The sequence below is a fragment of the Scyliorhinus torazame genome, chromosome 11, assembly GCF_047496885.1.
Source record: "Scyliorhinus torazame isolate Kashiwa2021f chromosome 11, sScyTor2.1, whole genome shotgun sequence".
In the NCBI taxonomy this organism is placed as follows: domain Eukaryota; kingdom Metazoa; phylum Chordata; class Chondrichthyes; order Carcharhiniformes; family Scyliorhinidae; genus Scyliorhinus; species Scyliorhinus torazame.
The window spans coordinates 8,007,294-8,027,053 of record NC_092717.1 but is presented as its reverse complement, the minus strand read 5'-3'; the positions used below and the strand labels follow the sequence as shown (position 1 = coordinate 8,027,053).

The window sequence follows — 19,760 nt, the reverse complement described above, 5'->3', positions numbered from 1 at the left end:
ACATTTCAATAAGTTCATGGCTGGAAAATCTATCTTCAACTTTCAACGCTATCCCCAGCGTGAAATCATCGGCCCCTTAACTCTGAGATTATACCCCTGGTTCTAGACTCTCCAGTCAGGGGGTAAACAACCTCTCAACAGTCGATCCCTCTGAGAATCATGTACATTTTAATGGTCACCTCTCCTTCCTCGAAAAGCCAGAGAATTATAGACCCAATCTACTCATGCTGTCCTCACTTCGGAATCCCAGCCCCAAAACTGTACACAGTGAACAAAGTTACAGAAATGACAAAACGTTCTCAGCGCAAATTCAGCTGCAATCAAAAGATTTTGCAAGGGGAAATAAAAACTATTTACGTGTCTGGCTAATCAATAATGAAAATGCAATACCCGAGGCAGATGTGTAAACCACTCTGTAGCCCATTGTTGCTGATGGAGGAGGGTCCCATCTAATTCGGAAACGATTGTACCATTCCTCAGAGACTCGCAGGTTCGAAGGCCCAGAAAGTGACACTACAACAAAAGGTAATTGCCTCAAATAATTACATATTCTTTCCAATCGTGTCTTCAAATTAGTAAACTGTTTTGAACCCTTTGGTTTATTATTGGCTCAGTGAGTCAGGAAGATATAGATTCAAGTCCGACTTCAGAGATTTGAGCAGAAGGTGAAGCTGACATTCCCCAGTGCAGCAGTGAGGGAGTGCCGCACTGTCAGAGGGTCAGTACTGAGGGAGTGCTGCACTGTCAGAGGGTGAGTACTGAGGGAGTGCTGCACTGTCAGAGGGTCAGTACTGAGGGAGTGCTGCACTGTCAGAGGGTCAGTACTGAGGGAGTGCTGCACTGTCAGAGGGTCAGTACTGAGGGAGTGCTGCACTGTCAGAGGGTCAGTACTGAGGGAGTGCCGCACTGTCAGAGGGTCAGTACTGAGGGAGTGCTGCACTGTCAGAGGGTCAGTACTGAGGGAGTGCCACACTGTCAGAGGGTCAGTACAGAGGGAGTGCCGCACTGTCAGAGGGTCAGTACTGAGGGAGTGCTGCACTGTCAGAGGGTCAGTACTGAGGGAGTGCTGCACTGTCAGAGGGTCAGTACTGAGGGAGTGCCGTACTGTCAGAGGGTCAGTACTGAGGGAGCGCTGCACTGTCAGAGGGTCAGTACTGAGGGAGCGCTGCACTGTCAGGGGTCAGTACTGAGGGAGTCCTGCACTGTCAGATGGTCAGTACTGAGAGAGTGATACATTGTCAGAGGGTCAGTACTGAGGGAGTGCTGCACTGTCAGAGGGTCAGTACTGAGGGAGTGCTGCACTGTCAGAGGGTCAGTACTGACGGAGTACTGCACTGTCAGAGGGTCAGTACTGAGGGAGTGCTGCACTGTCAGAGGGTCAGTGCTGAGGGAGTGCCGCACTGTTAGAGGGTCAGTGCTGAGGGAGTGCTGCACTGTCAGAGGGTCAGTACTGAGGGAGTGCTGCACTGTCAGAGGGTTAGTACTGAGGGAGTGCCGCACTGTCAGAGGGTCAGTGCTGAGGGAGTGCTGCACTGTCAGAGGGTCAGTACTGAGGGAGTGCTGCACTGTCAGAGGGTCAGTACTGAGGGAGTGCTGCACTGTCAGAGGGTCAGTACTGAGGGAGTGCTGCACTGTCAGAAGTGCCGTCTGTCAAATGAGATGTTAAATTGAGACCCTGTCTTCTCAGTACAAGATCCAGTGCCACTGATTTGAAGATGGGCATTTCATATTCAGTCTTTTCCCTTTGTTTTTTTTACTCTTCTGTTCTATCATTCTTTCTCTCTATATTTAGCCTGTTCTTTCTTTCTTTCTCCAAATGGAACATCGAGCCCGGGTGTAACAAGATAATAAATCAGGTTAGAAGTAAGCACAGGCCATATTCGGTTCGCATTTCTTCTGAAGTTAAGTCTGTTAATTAGGCATGGCTGCACAGTGAATATTTTCCTTGTCTAGCAATCCAGAGGCCTGGTCTAATGCTCCAGCGACATGGGTTCAAATCCCGCCATGGCAGCTGGGAAGTTTAAATTCATTTAAATGAATAGAACTGAAAGAAAAAGTTTGTATCACACATAGAAACACGCATAGAAAATAGAAGCAGGAGGAGGCCATTCGGCCCTTCGAGCCTGTTCCTCCATTCATTATGATCATGGCTGATCATCAAGTTCAATACCTTGATTCTCACCCTCCCCCCATATCCCTTGATCCCTTTAGCCCCAAGAGCTATATTTAATTCCTTCTTCGAATTAGACAATGTTTTGGCCTCAACTACTTTCTGTGGGAGTGAATTCCACAGATTCCCCACTCTCTGGGTGAAGAAATGTCTCCTCACCTCAGTCCTTATCCTCAAACTATGACCCCTAGTTCTGGACTCCCCCACCATTGGGAACATTCTTTCTGAATCTGTCCTGTTTAATCCGGTAAGAATCTTATACGTTTCTATGAGATCCCCTCTCACTTTAAACCCAATGAATATAACCCTAACCGACTTAGTCTCTTGTCAAATGATAGTCCCGCCATCCCAGGAATCAGCCGGGTAAACCTTCGCTGCTCTCCCTCCATAGCAAGAACATCCTTCCTCAGATACGGACACCAAAACTGCCCACAATACTCCAGGTGTGGCCTCACCAATGCCCTTTACAATTGCAGTGAAATATCGCTATTCCTATACTCAAATCCTCTCGCTATGAAGACCAACATACCATTTGTCTTCTTTACTGCCTGCTGTACCTGCGCACTTACTTTCAGCGACTGATGCATGAGGACACCAAGGTCTCGCTGAGTATCCGCCTCTCTCAATTTACACCCATTCAAATAATAATCTGCCTTCTTATTTTTGCTGCCGAAGTGGATAACCTCACATTTATCCACATTGTACTGCATCTGCCGTGCACGTGCCCACTCACTCAGCCTGTCCAAATCCCGCTGAAGCATCTCTGCATCCTCCTCACAGCTCACCCTCCCACCCAACTTTGCATCATCTGCAAATTTAGAGATAATACATTTAGTTCCCTCGCCAAATCCTGAACATATAGTTATATAATTTACAGTGCAGAATAAGGCCGTTCGGCCCATGAAGTCTGCACCAGCTTTTGGAAAGAGCATCCTACTCAAGCCCACACTTCCACCATATCCCTGCAACCTAGTAGCTCCATCTAACCTTTTGGACACTAAGGGGCAATTTAGCGAGTCCAATCCACCTAACCCGCACATCTTTGGACTGTGGGAGGAAACCGGAGCCCCCGAGGAAACCCACGCAGACACGGGGAGAACGTGCAGACTCCGCACACACAGTGAACCGAGGCCGGAATTGATCCCAGGACACTGGCTCTGTGAGACAGCCGTGCTAACCACTGTGCCGCCCCAATGTGAACATTGGGGTCCTCACACAGATTGCTGTGGTACACCACTAGTCACTGCCTGCCAATCGGAAAAAGACCCATTTGTTCTAACTATTTGATTCGTGCCTGCTAACCAGCTTTCTATCCATCGCAAAATGCTAACCGCAATCCCATGCTCTTTAACTTTGCATATCAATCTGCTATGTGAGACCTTGTCAAAAGCCTTCTGAAAGTCTAAATAAACCACATCCACCGGTTCTCTCTGCTCAACTCTACAAGTTACAACTTCAAAGAATCCCAGTAGATTTGTGAAGTATGATTTCCCTTTCGTAATTCCAAGCTGATTTTGTCTGACTATACCACTGCTTTCCAAATGCTGTGCTATGAAATCCTTGATAATGGACTCCAGCAACTTCCCCACTACCAACGTTAGGCCCACTGGTCTGTAGTTCCCAGTTTTCTCTCTACCTGGTGACCTTGAAACTACTGAATTGCCTGTAAAGCCCACCTGCTTCACCAATGTCCTTAGTCACATTACCTATGCCTGACTGCAGGCCCACAGAAATGTGGCTATCTCTTAACTGCCTGACGAAAAGGCCGAGCAAGCCACTGTTATTAAGAGGGCAGTTCACCACCATCTCCTTGGGCCAATTCGGGGGCAGGTAATAAATGATGGCCTTGCCATCGGCCCTCAGATCCTACGAATGAATGAAAAAAGAGCATTCCCGTGCACCATGCGTGTTCCCTGTTCCAATGTACAAGATCGTAGGAGACGGGAGCAGGAGTTGTCCATTTTACCTCTCAAAACGGCCACCTCCATTCAACACGATCATGTGAAATGAGCACAAGTAATTCCGGCACTTACACGTCTTGCCATTAACGGTGAGAGGGCTGCCTTCTCCATCAGCGTAGAGCGGCGTCACAGAGATTCTATACCAAGTGTCCGAGAGAAGAGGTTGGAGCACATGATCACTCTGTCTTCCAGGAACTATCACCTGAGTAAAATGGGTCATCGGTGAATTCTGCACACCGCAACGCACATACACAAACCTACATTTATATAGCACCGTTCTCAAAGTAAAACAGCCCAGGACCACAAGTCAGACAAAAGAATCAACTGCAAGCCAAATAGGCAGATACCAGGCCTGTTCAAGGAGGTTACGGAGCATCTTAGAGGAGGAGAGAGAGTGACAGAGAGGTTTAGGGCAGGAATTTCAGAGCTCTATATCCAGGCAGCTGAAGGCACTTTTATCAAAGGTTGAGCCATTGAAATCTGGACTGAGGGGAGAATTGGAGGACTGCCGGGCTATAAGAGGGCTGTGGGCTGGAGGAGGTTACAACATGAGGATAAGAATTTCAAAAGTGAGGCACGTTGCCACACAGCGCAGAGGAGCGCCTGGTAAACAGAACTTGCTGCAAGTTAGGACATGGGCAGCAAAGCTTTGGATGAGCTGAAGTGTATGGAGGGTGAAAGGTGGCAAGCCGAGCTGAAGAGCATTGGGAATAGTCAAGCCCAAAGGCAACCAAGATATTAATGAGGGCTTGAGCAGCGGGTGAGCTGAGACAGGGGCAGGCGTGGGCAATGTTCTGGAGAGGATATGGGCTGGCGAGCTCATTAGGACACTCAGGTTGTGAACAGTGTGGTGCAGCCTGAGGCTTTGGCGAGCGATGGAGGTGGAATCAACTGGAAGGGAAAGAGAATGGGAATTGTGTTGGGGCTGAAGACAACGGCTTAATTCGTCCCAGCATTTAACTGGAGGCATTTGCAGCTTATCCAGGACTAGGTAGTTGGACAGAGGCAGTGGATTCATAGAATCCCAATACTGCAGAAGGAGGCCATTCAGCCCATCGAGTCTGCACTGGCCCTCTGAAAGAGCGCCCTACCCAACTCCAATCCCCGTAACCCCACCTAACCTTTGGACACTAAGGGGCAATTGATCATGACCAACCCACCTAACCTGCACATCTTTGGACTGTGGGAGGAAACGTGAACACCCGGAGGAAACCCACGCATACACGGGGGAGAAAGTGCAGACTCCGCACAGACAGTGACCCAAGCCGGGAATCGAACCCGGGTCCCTGATGCTGTGAGGCAGCAGTGCTAACCACTGTACCGCCCCTGTGCCACCCACGTCAAGAGAGCTGATGGTGAGGTAGAGCTGGGTGTGAGCAGAGTACAGGTGGAATCTGGTGCTATGTTTTCAGACGATGGGCTGGATTCTCTGTTGCGAGTCCGCCCCGTTTCCGCTGCTAGCGAGGACAGATAATTTGACCACGGCATTTGCTGGCGGTGGGATTATCCGCTCCCGCTGCTTGTCAATCGGAATTCTCATTTAAGCCCCCCCCAGACCGCTGGGAGACCCACCGCTAGCGAACAGCTGGGGAACTCTGGCCGTGTCACCGAGGGTCGGCATGTAGATGAGGAGTGGCGGGGTCAAGGACAGATTCCCGGGGGGCATCAGGGCTAACAGTCCCAGAGTGGGAAAAGACAGCATTATAGGAGGTTCACTGGCTACAATTGGAGAGACAGGAATGGAAGCAGGCAAGATTTTAAAACCAACTGGTTTTTATTTCAGCATTGCACATGTATTTATGTTGTGTTAATTTATTTAGGCAAAAGCAGCACGACAGCACAGTGGTTAGCACTGCTGCCTCACAGCTCCAGGATCCCAGGTTCGATTCCCGTCTTGGGTCACTGTCTGTGCGGAGTCTGCACGTTCTCCCCGTGTGTACGTGGGTTTCCTCCGGGCGCTCCGGTTTCCTCGCACAGTCCAAAGATGTGCGGGTTAGGTGGAATGGCCATGCTAAATTGCCGCTTAGTGTCCAAAAGGTTAGGTGGGGTTACTGGGTTACGGGGATAGGGTGGGGGCATGGGCTTAATTAGGGCGCTCTTTCAAGGGCCGGTGTAGACTCGATGGGCTGAATGGAGGCCTCCCTCCTCATTGTTGTGAAAATGGTGCATGAGGCCAAAATATGGAAGTCCCGCATTGATCACGGAACCTACCATTTTTATGGGGGTGTTGACCCAGGTTGGGATTTATGCATGCGCAGTTGCTTTTGACAATTTTGATGTTTTTGACAGTTCCTTTGATGGTTCCCAGGCGTTTAGGCACTTTTTACGCACACTCATGTCTACTTTTAATAATCTCCCGAAAGCGTCTCGGGACTATATCTGGAGGGGTAGCCATACCTCCCCAAAGGTGTACCCCCTTTCTCCAAAGGACTCCACAAAGCTTAGACTTGCTCCTACCAGGCAGCAGCCCATATAGAACAGCAACTGCCTCCAGTCATGTCTGATTTTTGTTCACCGGGAGTGGGAAACATGACTTGGGAAGATTAGGCCCGATGGGTGAGGGGGTCAGAGGTCAGCAGTAAGTTAGCACAAAGTTGGCATAGGGGGTATCAAGGGCCATGGGGGTGGGTGGAGGGCTGCAGGTTGGCATGGAGGGTTTGGGAAATGTGTGGGGGTGGGTGAGGAGGGTGGGAAAATGACCCAACTCCATACTCCGGATCTGGGGCTGAAAATTCAAGCTTTGTTTCCTCCACTGTCTGACCTGTTGAGTTTTTCCAACTCTTTTTGTAGTTTTCTTGGTTTTAATGTATTTAAGGTCCTTCAGCGCCATTGATCAGTATCGGCTGAGGCTAAAACAACAGGACTGGTGATAACTGTGGCCAAATGTAGAGTTGATATCTGACATGAAAATATTTGTGTTGGAAATAAACATTCTCACATTTATTAGCCTGTTATGCACACAACTTACCTCTTTGGCAATTTTCAAAAGCATTAGCAGCAACTAGCAAGGCCAAATTTCATCTGTTTTTAAATCTCATAAACCAAACTGATTTTAGCTTGGGAGTAAAAGTTTCAGGAATAATTCAGTCGCTTCCAATCATTAATCTGACAAATAAACAATGGTGCTCACGTTCAAATTCTGACTTCAAACTAAAATATTGAGGGAAAATGTGCACCCTGCTGGTTATAACTTCAGAGTTCTGGTTTCATCCTTACCAATAATAATTGCAGGATCACAGAATGGTTACAGTGCGGAAGGAAGCCATTCGGCCCATCGTCTCTGCACTGCCTTTCTGAAAGCAATTCCCCGAGTGCCGTTCCCTCGTCTTCTCCGCGTAACCCAGCACACTCTTCCTTTTCAGATGACAGTCTAATTCCCTTTTGAAAGCTTCGATTGAACCTGCCTCCCGCTCTCTCGCAGGCAGCGCATTCCGGACCTTAACCACTTGCTGCGTGAAAATGTTTTCCCTCGCGTCGCTTTTTCTTCTTTTATTTTACTCCAAAAACACAAGGACCCAAGAAATGGCAGCAGGAGTGGCCACTCGGCCCCTCGAGCCTGTTCCGCCATTCAATACGATCATGACTGGTCTGATTGTGGCCTCAACTCCATGTTCCTGCCTGACTACCTCAACTCCCTCGTTGAGCAAAATTCTATCTCAGTGTTGAATATATTCAGCGAACAGATTTTCACGTATTCTCGGGATTTGTTTAGTGCCTTCTACCGTAACACAGACACAAAATAGCTGTTCAACACATTTGCTATGTCTTTGCTTCCCATTTTTAATTCCCCAGTCTCACCCTCTAAGGGACCAACACTCACTTTAGCTACTCTCTTCCTTTTTAAATAACCAAGTGTTTTTTCCAATTTTCCCTATTTTGAGGTTCTTTTGACCAGTTTTCAGCTGAGGCGGAGTGAGGTAATTAGTTAAATACTCGGCATGCACGGGGCAACCTTGAATGTAACCAATAAAGAAGCTGTTTACCAATTTTCAACTGTAATTTACCTGACATTTTGCAAACCGGAAGAACAAGCCCTTTCCTAATAAAACGTGCAAAAACTTGTACAGACCATGCTTACCGCTTCCTCTGCACGGTCCCCTTTAAGAGTTACGTAGGACACTCTGTACTGTGTAGCGAGGGAATCAGCAGGGACCCAGGACACGTGGAGGCTGAATGTCGTTTCATCACCCACATCCAGGTTTCTTATTCCGGATCGAATAACTAGATCAAACAAATCATAGCAAACCGGAAATCAAAGTAAGCACCTGATAATTATGTATGCACTTTTAAATAATCAGTATTTAAGTAACCTTTTTCGGATAATAACCACAAGTAGCAACTTGTGAATGAGCAGAATAATTCCCATCTTGCAGAGCTTTCCCATTCTTGCTTTGTTTGCATAACAATGCCATAACAATACTTAAGCCTGGAGCTCCCACTTGTTTGTGTTCGTTCACAGTGTAATCAGCCTCAAAGTAGTTTAGCATCAGCACATTAGCCCGTTGCTATTTAATTGAAATGGATAGGGAAATCTGCAGTTCGAGTAAATCTATGGACCGTAAGAAATAGGAGCAGGAGGAGGCCAGTCAGTCCCTCGAGCCTGTCCCACCAATCAACACCGTCATAGCTGATCTGATTGTGGATTTAACCCCATGGGCGAAATTCTCCGGAAACGGCACGATGTCCGCCGACTGGCGCCCAAAACGGCGCAAATCAGACGGGCATCGCGCCGCCCCAAAGGTGCGGAATGCTCCGCATCTTTGGGGGCCGAGCCCCAACATTGAGGGGCTAGGTCGGCGCCGGACGAATTTCCGCCCCGCCAGCTGGCGGAAAAGGCCTTTGGTGCCCCGCCAGCTGGCGCAGAAATGACATCTCCGGGCGGCGCATGCGCGGGAGCGTTAGCGGCCGCTGACGGCATTCCCGCGCATGCGCAGTGGAGGGAGTCTCTTCTGCCTCCGCCATGGTGGAGACCGTGGCGGAGGCGGAAGGGAAAGAGTGCCCCCACGGCACAGGCCCGCCCGCGGATTGGTGGGCCCCGTGGGGGCACCCCCGGGGCCAGATCGCCCCGCGCCCCCCCAGGACCCCGGAGCCCGCCCGCGCCGCCTTGTCCAGCCGGTAAGGTAGGTGGTTTAATTTACGCCGGCGGGACAGGCATTTTAGTGGCGGGACTTCGGCCCATCCGGGCCGGAGAATCGCGTGGGGGGGCCCCCGCCGAATCTCAGGTGCCGGAGACTTCGGCAACCGGCTGGGTCAGAGAATTTCGCCCCATGTTTCTGCCTGTCCCCTTAACCCTCTCTTGTCGATTAAAATCTGTCTGTCTCAGCCTTGAATATATTCAATGTCCCAGCCTCCACTGCTCCCTGGGGAAGCGAATTCCAGAGCCTAACGTCCCTCTGAGGGAAGAAATACTTCCCCATCTTTGTCTTCAATGGAAAACCCCCTCATTTTTAAACTGTGGCCCTTAGTACTAGATCCCCCTTGAGGGGATGCACCCTCTCAGCATCCAGCTTGTTCAAATCCCCTCGGAATCTTCTCTGTGTCAATAAGGTCACCTCTCGATCCTCTAAATTCCAATGATGTAGCGGCCAACCTGCTCCACCTTTCCTTATAAATTAACCCTTCATCCCAGGAATCAGCCGAGGTGAACCATCCCTGACTGTCTCCAATGCAAATATATTGGGCTGGATTCTGCGTCTTGGAGAGCAAGGGTGGGACCTACCAGCCACGTTATGCCTGAAAAGCGAGGCGGTGCGGCCAGTATATTCCGGGAGATTCCCCTTCCGGGATCAACCCAGCTCGCCGTGCCCCGTACGATCTCGCAAGACGTGGCGATGTGAATCCCGCCTATTGTGGGTGGGATCACTTTCTGGCAATCTGCATGTTAGAGTGAGACAGTCAGTCACTCACTAATATACATTCCCGAGATCTAACCAAGGTGTGGGATCTAACCTCCTCGCCCCGGAGACCGCGGGCGAGCTCCGTTCAGTGCTGCTCTCCACAAACAGGGACCAGATGGAATGGCCCTCGTGGGCTCGCCCAGGGGAGGCCTCCAGGCCCGTGCCCTCTGGGCAGGGTGACACCCTGGCACTGCTGGTGCCAGCTGAGCACCCTGGCACTGCAACATGGGTGCCTGTCTGGCACTGCCAAGATGCACAGGTGGCATTGCCAGCTGGAAGGGGCACTGCCAAGGTGCCAGGCTGGTATATTTTTACGCAACCTGGATAGGTCCTGGGGGTGCCCTGCACGGGTGTGGGGGGTGCAGAGGACCCCCTTAGAGGTGATTTGGGGCTTTAGGGGGGCTCGGACGTCACATCAGGGGGTCTGGATCTCTCCCTGTACTGAGGGGTTCTGGCGAGCGGGGCTCCTCGATGGAACTAAGTCCGGCCTTTGCTGCGCATTCCCCGCTGAGGCCCCTGATCTATCTGAATGGCCGTTTGATAGTGTGGTGCAAATCAGCGCTCCGAGTGCCGGGAAACACCCGGCTAATCGCGCAATGGGACTCTGTCTCCATTCGGGTAGATCCCGGCGGAAGTGTTGCTGCCGGACGGAATAGGGTGCAATTTACGTGTCCATTGGGAGGCGTGATTCAGAATATGCACTCTGCCAATGCGAATTGGAAGCAATTCCCGGCCCAGCTGGCGGAGTAACTGATGTGGCTGGAATTAGCCAACTTTCGGACACTTCCACCTACCTCCCCCTGGTCCATGACCCCCACCAAGCATCAAGCCACTGTTTCCAGGACTGTCACTGACCTCATTTTTCACCCTACTGGTCTCCGCATTCAAGGAATTATCCTACCCAGTTCCACCAACTCCAGCAAACACATCTTCTCCTCACTCCCCCTGTCAGCATTCTTCAGGGACCGTTCCCGCCGGGATACCCTGGCCCATTCCTCCAATACCTCCCCCTCTTCCTACAGCACGTTCCAATGCAATCGCAGAAGGTGTAACACCTGCCCCTTTACCTCCTCTCTGCTCACCATCCCAGGGCCTAAACACTCTTTTCAGGTAAGGCAGAGCTTCCCGTGCACCCCCTTCAATCGGGTCTATTGCATTCGCTGCTCACTTAACATTGAGTTCAACAACTTCAGGCTGTGAACTCTCTCCTCCACCTTCACCCCATTTTATATTTCTATCAATTTATTTTCATTTCTTCCACTGATCTACTTTTCCCCTCACCATTGCTTCTCCTCCCCTCCCCCCATCCCACCGTGGGCCATCTGTTCCCTGTTCCTAGTTGACGTTAGACACACTGCTTACCTTTGCTCCACCCTCAACACATTCTAATCTCTTTTTTGTGAAACTATCAGCAACCCTTCCTAGCCTTAATCATTCCCGTTTTCATTCCTTTTGTCTTTCTGTCCACAACATCTTTGTCAGTCTCCACCTATCGCTGGCCCTCTATCGAGCCCGCCCCCCCCCCCCCCCCGCACCGGCCCCCCCACACACACCCTCCCCCCACCCACCCCCACAACAGTGTAAAGCTGACCCTATTTCCAGTTCTACCCAACTTTGACTAAGAGTCATCCAGACTCGAAACGTTCGCTCCCCTCTCCCCCCACAGATGCTGCGAGACCTGCTGATGTTGTCCAGTATTTTCTGATTTTGTATCAAATTCCGCATCCACAGTATTTTGCTTTTATCCCCGCTTGTAAATACTTGCACCAATTCGCACCCGCGAGACCTCCGCCGATGAGGGACTAGAGCATGACAGAGGGGAGGAGCATGAAGTGCCCAAGCCACTAATGATATCTATAATAATCTTTATTGTCACAAGTGGGCTTACATTAACACTGCAATGAGGTTACTGTGAAAAGCCCCTAGTCGCCACATTCCGGCGCCTGTTCGGGTACATTCAGAATGTCCAATTCACCTAACAAGCACTTCTTTCGGGACTTGTGGGAGGAAACCGGAGCGCCCGGAGGAAAGCCACGCAGACACGGGGGGAACGTGCAGGTTCCGCACAGGCAGTGACCCGGGGTCGGGAATCGAAACCGGGTCCCTGGCGCTGTGAGGCAGCAGTGCTAACCACTGTGCCACCGTGCCGCCCCAAATTATAGTTTATAATCACCTACCTGCTGTAGTTGGCCTGTGAGTTGTTGTTGTAGCTGCTGTTGTGGTCCGCCGAACTGTAATTAAAGTCAAAATTAATTCTAAATCATGTGGTCCTATCCTGGATAAACTTGATGAACATACATCTTACCTCATAGGTTAACACCAGACCTGTGTTTACAACAGTTGTACCAGTAATGTTGGCTTTTTAACAAGATGTATAGAGGCATTTATATTAATTCAATAAACACAGAGAATGGAGGCCACTAGCCTATTCTGCTAATGGGCCTAGAAATGGGTCATAAACAAATTTCACTCCATTAAGTTCATAGAATCATAGAATTTACAGTGCAAAGGAGGCCATTCGGCCCATCGATCCTGCACCGGCCCTTGGAAAGAGCACCCTACCCAAGCCCATGTCTCCACCCTATCCCTGTAACCCAGTAACCCCACCTAATCTTTTGGACACTAAGGGGCAATTTATCGTGGCCAATCCACCTAACCTGCACATCTTTAGACTGTGGGAGGAAACCGGAGCACCCGGAGGAAACCCACGCAGTCACGGGGAGAACGTGCAGACTCCACACAGACAGTGACCCATGCCAGGGAACGAACCTGGGACCCTGGAGCTGTGAAGCAACTGTGATAACCACTGTGCTACCGTGTCGCAATCTGCTCCACTGAATTAAGCAAAACAGTAACAGTCTTAGGACTTGACAACTCACCTCTGCGCTTCAGCCAGCTTGCACATGGGAAAATCCTCTCCAATTCATTCTTATCGTCATTCCTGACTATTCGAATTCTCTCCTGGCTGACTGGCCGCCCACCCTCCATAAACCTAAGGCCTTCTAAAGCTCTGCTGCCCCTGCTCTAATACTTACCAAGTCCTGTTCACCCATCTCCTCCTCTGCTACACTGGCTCCCGTTATGGCAATGTCTCACTTTTCAAATTCTCAGCCTTGTTTTCTGATCCTTCAAAGGCCTCACGTGCTCCCTATCCCTGCAACATCCCCCGGGATCTCTGCATTAATCCAACTCTGACCTCTTTGGCATCCTCAATTCCCATCGCCCCAACCTTAGTGGCCATGCCTGCTGCTGTCGATGAGCCCCTTAACCTCCCTAACCCTCTCTACCTCTCTCCTGTCCAGACCCTCCCCAAAACCTCTTTTTGGCCTCTGGTCCTTGGCTCTTAATTTTGTTTGATGGTGCTACTGTGAAGCGCAATGGGACGTTTTTGCTGCAGTAAAGGCGCTATATAAATGCAAGTGGTTACTGTTGTTGAACCATCGTTTTGGTTTAGGTTTTAGGAGACCACAGAACAACCAAAGCTCTAATTTGCTAGCTGTCATTTTACAACGAATGCAAATTGAGCATGCTGCTTTCACACTCGTGTATCTTACGTGTAGTCTCAAGGACGGCCACTACATCGCTTTCTGCCTCATCGCTGTAGATCGCAGAGAGAGAAACCTCATACTCCGTCTCAGGCAATAAATCGTCAAGAATTATCGTGTCGGTGGCCCCGCTCAAAACAAACTGCAAAATAAAAGCTCCCGATGCAAATCAAGCATTTTCTTCCCGCGTCCAGAGATTTCAATCAATGAATCGATCAATCAACTTCACTTTACTGTCCAAACGGACGTTCACTTCTAGTACTTTGCCCGTTCATTTAAAGATTACAGATAAATGATTTTTAAAAAAGAGATTTACTGTCAGAGAGGTCTAACTTTAATTAAAGGATGAATTAAAAATTATTGCAACACATTAAATTAATCAGACTCATTATTATTACATAATCTCATCCATACATTAAACTCCTGTTAAAGTTCTTATAGTGCAAGACACAAATGATTTTGGATGCTGACTGTGGTGCTCTTTGTGGTTCTAATTCTAGGATGGTTGGCGGAGTGTTCACAAAGACCACAAACAGCTTTTATATTGAACAAAGCTAAAGATTTATTTACACTATTATTTACTCCTAGATAATAAAACAGTTGATACTAAATATACAATCTACACATCTACTATTAATCTCTACACTAAATACAATGACTGTGATCTGCTCTCACTCACACTATCTTTCCTTCAGTCTGTCCTCTAGCTTTCTCCTCAACCTATCACCCACAAGGCTGAGCATCAATGCCTTTTTTAGTTCTACATCCAGCTCCCCCTTGTGGTTGATTTGGACATAACATTAACCCATACAGTTCTGTACGTTTATCATAATGTCACACTGGCTATCCTGCATCTGAGGGATTGTAGCCTATTCCCCGTTCGCATCCAACATTAATGCTGAAGCAAGGTGTGATTCCCATGATCCACGACAATCTTTACATTCATCGAAATTCTTCGAGAGCGGATGTTACCGCGTTGAATGTAACAAAAATATCTCGTCACCATTCTCATCAAATAGGGAAGAATGTGGGAGGATTCTGAGGATCGCAGCACAGGTCCTCAAAGAGGGATTTTCCTCTATTTAAATTACTGGATGAAAACGGTGTGGGTTTCCTTTACAGACAGGAGGGGGTCATGTTGGGCTGCATTCCCGTTCCCTCTGCCGCATATTTCTCGGCGGTGTGATTCTATCTTCCCACCGCTTGTCAATGGGAAGCCACCCCACGCCGTCGGGAAAACCGCGGGCAGTGGTGAACTTCCGGCGGGAACAGAGATTGCCCAACAGGGTGGGAGAATCCCGGCCCTGTATTTCCATTGATTTCAATGGAAATAAAAGTGGAGAGAGATGTAAAATTATCTCCAATTCATCACCACCCATTTCTCATTATCACACAAAATCAGAATTGCTCCCTATTACTCAATATCCAATATTCACAGTGCCCAGGAGGTCTAGTCCAGTGTGCTGAGGAACAGGAAGGTTCGCTAATGCCTTTAGAAATAGATTCCTGCACTCCTGGAGCATTGGAGTGCCCCGTAGTGCTTCACAATAAAGGATGTACATTTCGAAAGTGCAGTTACTGCTGTAGAGTAGAAATCACTGGAGCCAATTTGCAATTTGCAGCAGCAAATAGCAGGAGATATTGATCGAGGGATAAATATTGGATTCCCGCCCCCGCAGTGTGTTTTCTGCAGTGGTGGAGGGGGCCCAGCATCGGCCAGCGGTGAGATCTTCTGGACCTGCCGCCATCAACAGGGTTGCCTGTTGTTCACACTCGCTGCCGCCAGGGGGTCACCCTCGGCGGGGCTGGAAGATACAGCCGGCACGGACAACCGGAAAATCCCGCCCACTGACCAGAATGCTGGGGGAACTCCCCCTGTTCCTTTTCCAAGTGGGATCTTTTGCATCCAGATGATAGGGTTGGCAAAGCTCAGTTTAATATCTTGTCCAAAAGACGGCGGGCTGGATTCTCCGATTCTGAGGCTATGTCCGGAGAAAGTGTCTAGTTTTCCAATGAAAAAGTCGTCGCCGCCCTTCCACCGATGCTCCGCCCGGTGAGGGGCTAGCAGACGCGCCACGTTAAACTCCCGGCGTTCCTGATGGTTAGGTGGATTGGCTATGCTAAATTGCCCTTAGTGTCCAAAATTGCCCTTAGTGTTAGGTGAGGTTACTTGGAGAAAGTTGTCACAGAGTACGGAGATTTTATTGGACTTTATTAGAGTGCTTTACAATCCCCAAATCACGATATGTACGGATCACAGGGAGTATTTTCTGAGCCGTGAAAGAAAGGAGAATAAAAGTTCAAATCCAGATAAGAATCAAAGATTAAGTGGATATTGATACCTCTTTACAAAACGTAACTTTTATGTATCAATTCAGATGAAAGAACTTCCTGAACAGCTCGTCTATTACATAATGCCGCCGGTACTTTCCAGATCCGGCACACAAAGAGGGGACATTCTCTGTTCATTGTGTGAAATTGAATTGTTACGGTCATTGTGGAAAAGAAAGGGAATTGGAACTTTGCTACAACAAACTCATGGGGCGGGCGGTGGGGGGTGGGGGAATTTTGTTGTGATTCTTTCTCTCGTCCGTAAACCGCGCCTGTGTGAATTAAGTTTGCGAATTTATTTGAAACTATTTCTGTTCCTAGACATATTGAACCTTACCTCTTTTGCCTCTTCACCACTCAGAGGCGTGCAAGCCAGCCTGTACAAAGTTACGTCATCAGCAGAGTGTTCCCAACTAACTCGGAACTGGTCTACAGACACGTCACTGACCGTCAAGTCCAAGGGCTTTGGGACTCTCTCTGAATTGGACAAAGTTTGGGAAAAAGGACAGCATTCTGTAACGTGCGTTGTGTAGCCGCAGGTTCATTATTTTTTTTCTCAAACCGTTTGCTGAGACGCAAAGGCCCAATTCTGCCGACTTACTTGTGGTAAAGCTGCCCGTCAGAGGGTCCGACTGTCCCTCGTCGTAAACTGAGAAAACAGCAACCGTGTACTCTGTAAGTGATGTCAGGTTACTTAAGAAAATTGACGTCGTCCCTTCAACTTCAACCTAGGGGGACCATAAATGTAAGATAACAACCAATAAACTCAACCGGGAATTCAAGGAAAACGTCTTTGTCCAGAGCGTGGTGAGAATATGGAACTGGAAGTCTGTTTCTGCTTTATTTATATGGGCAGCGCCAACCAAACCAGGCACAACCTGTTGAAATGGTCATCCTGATAATAAAAAAACTTATAATTTGTAATCTAAAAGATGGGTGGTGAAGACTTCCAGTGAATGATAGAATTGGCCCATTCCCCCGCCCTGTTCCAGTAACCCTACCTAACCTTTTTGGACACTAAGGGCAATTTATCACGACCAATCCACCTAACCTGCACATCTTTGGACTGTGGAGGAAACCGGAGCAACCGGAGGAAACCCACGCAGACACGGGGAGAACGTGCAGACTCCGCACAGACAGTGATCCGAGGTCGGCAGCGAACCCGGGTCCCTGGCACTGCGAGGCAGCAGTGCTAACCACCGTGCCACTGTGCTGGGGCTGTGATGGCTTGTTCCATTGTCGGATGAAAAGAGTTTCGAAGGAGAGTCCTGTTGGACTGGAAATGTTAACTCTGTTTCTCTCACCACAGGTGCTGCCAAGCCGGCTGGGCTTTTCTTCCTGTTTTTATTTCAGATTTCCAGCCTCTGCAGCGTTCTGCTTGAGTTTAATGTTCCATTGTGAGGTTGTCCTGGGGCAGGAAGATTGTTGTGTGGGCAGCCACCTCGGGGACTGTGTCTTTGCCAGAGGATACCAGGCACTGAGTCTGTCGATTGCCACCAGCACCGAAACAAGTAACAGGTGAATAGCAGAGATACATTTAAGGGGACGCTTGATAAACACGTGAGGGTGAAGAGAATCCAAAGATAGGCTGGTTAGGTGGAATGAAAAGGAATTGGAGGAGGCTCAGGTGGAGATGAAAGTGCCTGGTTGGGCCAGCTGGGATGAGTGGCCTGTCTTTCTGATGTACATTCGACATAATTCTCTCTTTTGTTTCAGCTTTTCCATTCACTCGTTTCATTCACCCCTGCTCTCTTGACTGTTCTATTCCCAACACTGTCACTGGGTCAAAATCCTGGGCCCCCTCCCTAACAGCACTGTGGGTGCACCTACACCACATGGGCTGCAGCGGTTCAAGGTGGCGGCTCACCACCACCTTCTCGAGGGTCCATTAGGACTGGGCAATACGCGCTAGCCTAGCCGAGACAGTGGCACCCACATCCTGAAAGTTAATTTTAAAAATCTGTCTTGTTCAGGAAGCTCAAAAAGCAGACAAGACATTTGTCATTAGCTTGAAGAAGCTTAGCTGCTCAGACAGGCTCAAGGATGATTCGCTTCATAAAACTGCAAAGTGTGACCATTCATCCAAATCACTAAATGAATTGAAAACAGGCTATTTTCTGAGTTACACCCTTGCCAGTAAAATAAAACTATTGATGCTTAAGTTTATTAATGGACAGAACCTAGATGAACCCCTAACACACATACATGAACCCCCAAGCAGGGCGGCACGGTAGCACAGTTGCTTCACAGCGCCAGGGTCCCAGGTTCCACTGGGTCACTGCATGTGCGGAGTCTGCACGTTCTTCCCGTGTCTGCGTGGGTTTCCTCTGGGTGCTCCGGTTCCCTCCCATAAGTCCCAAAAGACGTGCTGTTGGGTGAATTGGACATTCTGAATTCTCCCTCCGTGTGCCCGAACAGGCGCCGGAATGTGGCGACTAGGGGCTTTTCACAGTAACTTCATTGCAGTGTTAATGTAAGCCTACTTGTGACAACAATAAAGATGATTAAACACACAACTTGAGGCGTAGGGGCACATTTTTATTAATTTGTCCTTGGGATGTGGGATTCACAGACATTTATTGCCCATCCCGATTACAAGTGAATGGTTTGGGAGGGGAGTGCAAGCCTCGACCACATCGATGGAAGAGACGGAGTCACTTCTGGGCCGAGTTTGGGAATGGACGGCCGATTCTCCCTTTGTCAAAAAGGGACATGAATGAACCAGTTGGCTTTCTTAAACAACAAATCAGGCAGCCCTTTGCTCACAAAACACACAGTAATTTCCCTCCCAATCAATCTGCAAAATCCATAGATTAACGGTACATATGCAAATGATTCCTACACTTGCCTCGTTCATTGATGCCCCGTCAGTTTTCACGTACATGATCCGATACCCGCGAGCTTTCTTTGAATCTGACTCCCAGCTGACACTGGCAGTGCTGTGTCCAACCTCGGAGAACTCTAGGTTTCGGGGAGGGCTCAGTGGCACTAAGAAAAAGAAGAAATATGTTTATTTTCAAGCAAATCCAAATCAGGGGTAAAAAAAAAAAAATTGCACAAATCATCTTCATTTATGTTTATCACAATGGCACAATCATTTTATTAAAAGATGAGATATGATCTATCGTAAATCTATTTGTTTACTGTTCAGTGACATCATTAACCCCTGTGCGTCCTCACCAACACTGGCTCCAAATCTAGAAACATTTCGATTTTCAAATCCTCATCCTTGCGTTCAAATGCCTCCATGGCCTTGTCCCTCTCTATCTCTGTAAATCCCTCCAGCCCCCACAGCCATCCACAATATCTTCACCCCTCTAATTCTGGCCTCTTGAGCCATCACACCATCGGTCGCCATGGCTTCAGCTGCCTGGATCCTTGAAACCTACCTTCGTGACAGAGTCTTTGGTCACCTGTCCTAATATCTCCTCGTGTTACTTGGCGAAGGGTTTGGTCTGATAACGCTCCTGTGAAGTGCCTTGGGGCATTTTGCAAAGTTAAAGGCACGAGCTGGTGGTACTAAATAAAGGATGAGGTCCCGCACACAAACATCGGGCTCAAAGGATAAGCTCTACTGTGTGGAACCTGGACCGTGTCACAGATAGGTGGCAGTCCCTGTGCTGTGCACGTTCCTCGTGCCTAACAGGGCCCACGACAAGAGCACAAGAAATTGGTCTGCCCGCTTTCTGTGCCGAAGGTGCGTGGAGGCTATTAGCCACCCCAGAGGCAGCTCATTGTCTCCCCCCGCTCCCTCCCCCTCCACCCCCTTCCCCCAAAGCAGGAGCCAAGATCGGCCAGATTAATGATAATGGGTCGAATGGCCTCCTTCTGTGCTGTGTCATTCGAGGAAAAGTAT

General features: G+C 49.0%; 1 protein-coding gene across 5 annotated transcripts in view; it reads right to left on the bottom strand.

The window, feature by feature from the left end:
* Positions 1-19,760, bottom strand: part of col14a1a (collagen, type XIV, alpha 1a) — a 260,160-nt gene that overhangs the window by 103,720 nt on the left and 136,680 nt on the right. For 4 of the 5 annotated variants that reach the window (XM_072466912.1, XM_072466913.1, XM_072466910.1 and 1 more), the window contains exons 14-21: positions 18,753-18,892; positions 16,506-16,632; positions 16,242-16,381; positions 13,583-13,715; positions 12,206-12,259; positions 8,201-8,352; positions 4,204-4,333; positions 391-513 (exon numbers count right to left, since the gene is read on the bottom strand). In XM_072466912.1, the coding sequence (XP_072323013.1) occupies positions 391-513; positions 4,204-4,333; positions 8,201-8,352; positions 12,206-12,259; positions 13,583-13,715; positions 16,242-16,381; positions 16,506-16,632; positions 18,753-18,892 (999 nt within the window). The remainder of the gene's footprint in view (positions 1-390; positions 514-4,203; positions 4,334-8,200; positions 8,353-12,205; positions 12,260-13,582; positions 13,716-16,241; positions 16,382-16,505; positions 16,633-18,752; positions 18,893-19,760) is intronic. The other variant, XM_072466911.1, reaches the window with a different exon arrangement.